The sequence below is a fragment of the Cynara cardunculus genome, assembly GCF_001531365.2.
Source record: "Cynara cardunculus var. scolymus isolate 2C chromosome LG 9, CcrdV1, whole genome shotgun sequence".
NCBI lineage: Eukaryota > Viridiplantae > Streptophyta > Magnoliopsida > Asterales > Asteraceae > Cynara > Cynara cardunculus.
The window spans coordinates 13036689-13044439 of NC_037536.1; the positions used below are offsets into that span (position 1 = coordinate 13036689).

The 7751-nt window shown below is 38.7% G+C and overlaps 1 protein-coding gene across 1 annotated transcript; it reads right to left on the minus strand.

The window, feature by feature from the left end:
• Window positions 1-433: 433 nt before the first annotated feature.
• Window positions 434-4922, minus strand: LOC112517950 (translocase of chloroplast 159, chloroplastic). The gene has a single exon (XM_025125393.1). It carries the CDS (start codon window positions 4765-4767, stop codon window positions 631-633), a length of 4137 nt encoding a protein of 1378 aa, XP_024981161.1. The 5' UTR covers window positions 4768-4922; the 3' UTR covers window positions 434-630.
• Between the last annotated feature and the right edge of the window lie 2829 nt (window positions 4923-7751).

Below are 7751 nucleotides of genomic sequence, written 5' to 3' on the forward strand. Positions count from 1 at the left end.
ACAAACGGACTGAATAAGCAGTGAGTGTCATTAAGTTCGTTATGCCGCTAAAGGAAGGTCGTAAAACTCTTTTAACTTAACAAGTCTAGCTCTATAATTACAATGCTCGATTCGGCTCGTTCGAAAGCTCATTTAAATTTTTCGAGCCAAATCAAACGATTCGAGCATATACTTTTTCAAGACAAACATGTTCATAAAATCATGTAACCGAAGTAAAGAAAATTATTGATGTCAAGCCAATAGGCGAGCTAATCAATCTCGAGTTTTAGCTTGTAAACGAGTACTGAACTCAAGCTCAAACTCTACTGTGAAAAAGTTATTCGAGCTCGATCCCGGTAACCATTTTTCGAGCCGAGTTCGAATAGCCCGCAACTCGACCCGACCCATTAACACCCCTCGAACCAAAAATTGGTGTACCTCTTAAAATTTCATGAAAACCCAAAAATAGAATTAGTGTATTCCCTCTTAATTTCATCTCAACTGCATAGCCTTACAGAGTTCATACCATTTCACAAAAATAAAACAGTAAATCAAAAGTGTATCCAGCTGCTGCATATTATTCAATAAGAACATAATCAAAACCATAACAAAAATCTGAAAATACTTACTGATTCAGAGCTTCATCTTTGCTTAATAAGCAGAGTTCTTCTCACCATAGCTGGACCAGAACTTCTTGTAAGCTGAAATCACTGAAGGAAGAACAGCTGCAAGTGCCAATGAAAGATGTTCCGAGCTGCTCGTCTTAACCGTGATCTGACCGCTCATCTTGTTGTTGATCCCAGCTCGAACCGCCACCTTTGAGTTCCGCCCAGCCGAGAACTGGGCTAGACTATTGAAACCCAATGCCAAATCGCCTTTCCACTTTATAATCGACAACCCGACTGTCGACTGAACCTGACCAATTGGATAATCGAGCTCACGGCGCTGGACCTCGATGTTGGCTCCATATGCGGAATCGGATTGAAACCGAACGGTGCCTGCGCTTCCGAGGAGGGAGTACTGTTTTCCGAATGCAATCTGATCTTCGACTTTGAATCCCGTGACCACATTTTCGCCGAGAAATGTGACCGACATTCCAGCGGCGGTCTTGTTCTTTTTCAGATTCTTGAATTTGGTTTCGCCTCTGACGATATAAGCAAGTTGTTTTCCGATCGGTTGGATGTCGAAACCAGCCATACTCGACCCCTTTTCCCCGTGTTTTGCGGAAACCGAAGAATCCAGATTGATGCTGAAATCTTTCTTGTCTTTCGTGATTTGGACCGAAACTGCAGCCGGAAAGCGACTGGCAATCGCGAGACTTTGTTCAAGATTGACTCCATCATAGCCGCAATCATGATCCCAACCATGGGTGTCGAGCACAGGCCGTGCCAGAAACTGTGACGTTGGCTCCAAGAATCGGAATCTGTAGGCGGCATTATCACTATCAAACGATGGCGGCAGTGCCATATCGGGTAACGGAACCGCTACCGGTGCCGGTGCATCTCCTTCGCCTTCTTCTTCGGGATAAGGTTGATCGGTAATTGCGTCCTTGCCTCGTTTCTTCATCTCTTTCATTCTTTTCAACTCTTCTTTCCATTGTTTTTTCTGCAAAAGCTTAACCCGATAATCGTATTCATCGAAGTAAGCTTTCCGCTGTTCTCTGCTAAGCTTCGAAAGTTGGGATTTTTTCAATGGCTTGAAAGGAGGGAGCTGATCATACTCATCTTCATCTTCCTCCTGATCGGAATCCGACAAATCCGCCAAATCAACATCTGAATCACCGCCATCACCGCCCTGCTCAGATGAGAGCTTCGGGTGTGCACGAGACTGTAGCATCGAAGATAACATGTAAGGCAAAGGCGGTGATCGGACACGGAACCCAAAAAGCTTCCGGTTATCATATGGATCCTGAGGTTTGGAGAGCGAATTGGCTTCAGCTAAGATCTTCATCGAGTAACACAGCATAAGAAGCTGCGGCCGCCATGTTTGGCCATTCGGAAGAACCTTCTGACCTTCCCTGTTCTTACGACACGATTGATGGTTTTCAACAAGCGAAACCGGATTCATCAAACTCGGGCTCATCATTCGCAAATCACCAACGGCATGACCAATGGCTTGTTGAACCACATGCGACCGTTGGGTCACAAACATTTCATAACTCAACGGTATTCCATTCGAACCCTCCGGTGGGGCAGAAGCACCATGCGTAAACGTGACTATCGCACTTCGCCAGATGGCAGGACCAAGGGAAGTAGTAATTGTTTTCAACAACGGAATGTCGTTATGATCTCTGGTCTGTGCATCTAGCCGATCCACATAAAGAACGATATCAGGGGGATTTTTCTTTGTGAACTTCTTGGCCGATGCTAATACATGCCTGTTAAACCCTTGATCCATTACAGAGGACCGAAGCCCAGGTGTATCAAAGACCCGAATCATAACTCCACCAACCATGCCACGAATCTCCTTCACCGATGAAGTTGCAGGTTTAAACGCACTGATTACAGTCTTTTCTTCCCCGAAAATGGAATTTATGGTAGCACTTTTGCCAACCCCAGCTTTACCAATAACAAGAATATTCACAGAGAAATCAAGATCACCATTTCCATCAGCTTCAAGCTCCACAGCTTTCCTTTTAGCAGCATCGAGGCTAAAAGATTGACCGGTTTGTCTCCCTGCAATGAGTGCTAGCCTGTAAAGAACCTGTGCAGCCACAGACTCGTCCGGCGAAAGACCTAATCGCTGCACAAGCCTCAAAAACTTCACCCTGATCGACTGTAAAGTCTCCAGCTTTTTCCGCTCCTCTTCACTTAAGTTGCTATCCGTTTCACCGGCGGTCATAAGACTGGAAGGATTGAAAATATTGGCACGGTTTGGTCTGGGAGCGGCTCTCATAGTCTGGAGTGACGGTCCCAACCCAGCAGGGCGCTCTATGGTGAAAAGCCTGGAACCATCTTGAGACGAAAACGTGATATTCCCGCCTTCTGACCCACCATCGGCTGCTGCTTTCAGAAGAGCAGCCAGGGCAGCTGAATCAAACAGCTCTTTCCCATCTTCTTCATCATCATCTTCGTCAGAATCTGTGACAATCTGACCATCAATCATCTGTGAACGATCTTGAGAACTCTCTCCTCCAGTGTTGGAACCCCCGCCTTCACCTGATCCCCGTTCCAACTCCTCCATAAACTGCTTAGCAGCTTCAGAGCTTCCAAAAATCACACCATCTGTATCCTCATCTGAAGGAGAACCATCCATGTATCCTTCTTCCTCAGCATCATCCTTTTCAGCAGATTCCTCTAAAACGAACTTGTCAGCCGGTCCATTTTCTAGACCATTATCTTCTACACCACCAGAAACAACACCCATATCAGGTATATCTTTGCTCGAAGATTCTGTTGCCTGAGCTCCATCATCAGGCAAATCTTTGTCCAAAACTTCTGTTCTCTGAGCTCCATCATCAGGCAACTCTCTGTCCAAAATGTGTGTTTTCTGAACTCCATCATCAGGCAACTCTTTGTCCAAAATTTCTGTTTTCTGAGCTCCTCCATCAGGCAACTCTTTGTCCAAAATTTCTGTTTTCTGAGCTCCATCATCGGGCAAATCTTTGTCCAAAATTTCCATTTTCTGAGCTCCATCCTCAGGCACATCTTTGTCCAAAACCTCCGTCACCGGAGCTGCCTCATCAGGCACCCCTTTGTCCAAAACCTCCGTCACCAGAGATGCATCACCCTGCAAATCAACTGGAGACACAGTTTCTACATCATCCAAAGCAGACTTCACCACGGATCCATTTTCTTTCCCTTCATAGTCAACTTCTTTCTCTACTTCTGCCTCCAGGTTCTTTCCACTCTTCTCTACATCAAAACCACCCGAATCTTCCACATCCAAAGGTGAAAAACTTCCATCAGTAACTCCAACAACCTCCTTATCCACCACCTCTTCCAAGACTTGGTCCAACTTTACATCAGCCGCAGCAACCCCATCTTCGTCTTTCTTATTAACCACCGCCACTCCCACCACTCCCGCCACCGGCAAATCAACATCTATGGCTTCCACTACAGAATCCCCTTCAGAAGTAACCTTCACATCATTTCCACCATTAGATTCTAACTCAGATGCTTCAACAACAGGTTTAGAGTTATCAGGACCACCAACTAGCACCACATCATCTTCATCTTCATCTTCATCCTCATCCTCTTCTGTGTTAGCAACCACAACCACACCTGGTGCAGGTGTATCAATTTCTACTTTTTCCACAATTGAATCCCCTTCTGTGGTAACCTTCACACCATTTTCTGCAACCACCTCAGATTTAACTTCATCACTAGATACAACCTTTGATACAGTTTCATCAACTACATCTTCCTTAATTTCACCCACCTTATCTCCTTCACTCCCTTCCAAAACCTCCTGTTTCACCAATTCATCCGAATTCAAACCCTCCACCACTAAATTACCCTTTTCGGCATCATCATCAACAACCACCTCATCACTCACAGTCTCCGATTCAACCTTAGAAATAGGGAATTCAGAAGTCTCCAAAAACGAATCACCCTCATCTACATTCACTAGGGTTTCTAAATTCTCATCTAAATTTGTCTCAAAAGCCTCCTCTTCACCGCTAGCAAAACCCTCGTTCTCGTCGTCAGAATTAACATCCAGTCTACTAACTCCATTATTGTTATTATTATCAACTGATTTCGAAACATTCGTTTCGTCAACAGTTTCAATTTTATCAGAAGAAACAGAAGAAAAACCTGATAGAGACACATCTTCCTTAGGCTCCATTGATGCTGAACTTGACCTCCAATAGGGGAAATGATACAAAATTGAATGATAAACTAGGGTTTATGGTGAGTGAATTTGGGGATAAGGATTTAGATAGAGAGAGAGATGATAAGGTTTTTCGTAGAGACGAAAATCCTTCCTTCGCAGCCGCTACCCCAGAAGTGCTTCTTTCTTTGGGGAGGTTTGGGGTTTTCTTTCTGGGCTTTCCGTTCTGAAATACTTGAAATGACGAATTTACCCTTGGTTGGCACGTGACTAAGGAGAGATATTTTGTAATTAAGCCATGATTTTTCCATTTTAGTTTACTTTTTCCTCAAAAAATAAATTAAATTTAAAGATTTTACTTTTATTAAATATAAAATAGAAAAATTAATTAAAATAACCATTTTCAGACTTCGATATCATCTTTTAGCTTTTTCTCTCATAATATATATATTGTATTATAAATCATTTGACAAAAAAATTTAAAAATCATTTTTTATGCATGAAGTACTATATATTGATACATATTACTTAAAATTCAAGATTACAAGTAAATTATGCATAAGTACAACTTATTAAAGTTCCGTGTTGGAATTCGTGTAACTAACTGCGGATAAACATAATCAAATAGAAGATAAATATCTCATTTTAAAATATAAAAATCTAAAATATAATTAAGATAATTATCGAGTTCTAACAGAATCATTATCTTTATAAAAATTTATTGTCAAGTCAAAAATAAATTACTCCACTATTTGACCTAAATTAAAATATAATAAAAATGAATTAAATAAATTATATAAAAATAATAACTTTTAAATAGTTAATTTGATATTAATATCGATATATTTTTAAAAAAAATTATGATGTCTTCAAATTTATTTTTATTCAAAAGTAAAAACATTATCTTTCTCAAAACTACATAAACCGTGTTATATCAACAAAGACAAAAAAATAAAACGAAACAATCAAATCGAAATGTGTCTTGATGCATTGCACGAGTACCCTTCTAGTATTTTAAAAATGTTATTACCTCCGTAAGTGACAGCTCCTCAACTTACAGATAAATAAAGTGTAAAAAAACGATTTTTAAACTAGATCCGCAGGTGCAAGGACAAAATTTGTAACTTAGTCCCAACGGGCCTATATCTAATTTACAGATTTGGTCCACGCTTTTTTTTTACACTTTGATCCCTCTGTAAGTTGAAGAGTTGTCACTTGTGGATGTAGTGACATTTGAAATATTAGAAGAAAGATGATTACAAAATGAAACCAAAGTCTGAAAATGACTATTTCTATTAATTTTCCTATAAAAATATCTATATATGGTAAATTTGAGTAAAAGTTGATTTCCGGCAACTTCAACGGGCCTCACACGAAACCTGTCTTCAAGGACACTAATGTGGGGGCGCATTTAAAGGCTGAAGCTATAGGGGAGGGATAGGAACTGGGCATCTGGGATCGAACTCAATACCTGTTTTGTATTTGGCAAAGTTACTCCGCCTATTTATCAATAGCTAAATTGAGCTATGGACCATGTGCATTTATAGATGGTAAATAAATCAGTTGAACAGATGCACGGGACCACGTTGGGGTCTTCATAGGCCCACCCCTGAGCTCAACTGACAATAAAACTTGGGTCATTTGGTATTGTTTTTACCTTTGGGATTAGTCGAGACACATGTAAATTGACCCCGATACCTATAGTTAAAATAAAATAATATATGTTGGTTCACAAATTTGTTTTATTTTAATTTTATTTTTTAAAGTTTAGTGAATAATTAAATACATGAGATTAAGAACAATAATTAAATATTTTATTAAATTATAATAATCATAATATATGATATTTGATTAAATGTTTAATATCTATTTGGTAAACTAAAAATAACCCCCTTCGTAATTGATCAAAATCAATGTGCTTGAAATTTGAATTAAAAATTTAATAAAAATATAATATTAAAAAAAATATTATTTATTTTTTAAAAAAATCGCATTTTAGTTGTTTGTTACTTTGTTTGGTCCATACAAGGCATAAAGCCAATTTTGTGTAACACGATGTTGTTTACGATAATTGTAGGACGGCAAATAAAAAATCTAATGTTTAACATAATAATATAAACGTATCGTAAACAACAAGGGTGATGTCTGATTGATTTGAGTTTGAGCTTCAAATGTCAAAAGTGTCTGGAGGTCTCTGGTTCAAATTCAATGAGGAAACAAAATCCTCTTGTTGTCATGGAGGTTCAAATGTGGTGACTCTATGCTACATGCAAAACATGTGGTAGTATTGGGATTAGTCGGCTGACATAGCGGGTTGGTAATCCATGTTAATAATAAAAAAATCATCGAATCAGATATATATTTTTTAGACGTATAAAATTGTTTTTTGGGTCTTGTAAATTTTATGTTCTATGGTAAATTTCAATCTCGTGGACAAGAGCTACCAGTGTCGTTTCTCGTTTATATAACAATTGATTCACTTAACCTACAAAAACATAAAATAGAACTTTGTTCATTTAGTTTCTTTAAAACGTACGTTAATTAGCGATTCAATAAGTATTGATGGTTTCTCCTCAAAACTAGAGTCTTTGTCATAACGGTATCGTAGTCTTTGGCTTCCTACGAGGTCAGGGTTCAAACTTCACCAAGTGTGAGGAACGTGTGTGAGTTTACTTATTGCATTTTCTGTATAGTACTGTATACTTCAAAAAAAAAATCAGTAATATCATTTATATTTTTTTTGAACTAATTATCTAACGTGTCTTTATAGACTATTTTACATTGTCATTTAGCTTATGTGTTAGTTTACCAAACATAACTTAATTTATCAGTCAACAACTAACTTTTCAATCAAAAATTTGCTTTTTCAGTTAATTTACTGAACATCATCTCAGATGCATGTAGATACTAATCACTTGAATATGAATACACAGCTAGTTAGATGTATCAAGATATCTAAATCGTTATTGTTTATTTTTTTCAACCATTTTATATAAAAA

What these genes read in the sequence shown, in the direction of transcription:
- LOC112517950 (XM_025125393.1), bottom strand. Translation starts at nt 4,767, where the DNA reads ATGGAGCCTAAGGAAGATGTGTCTCTATCAGGTTTTTCTTCTGTTTCT.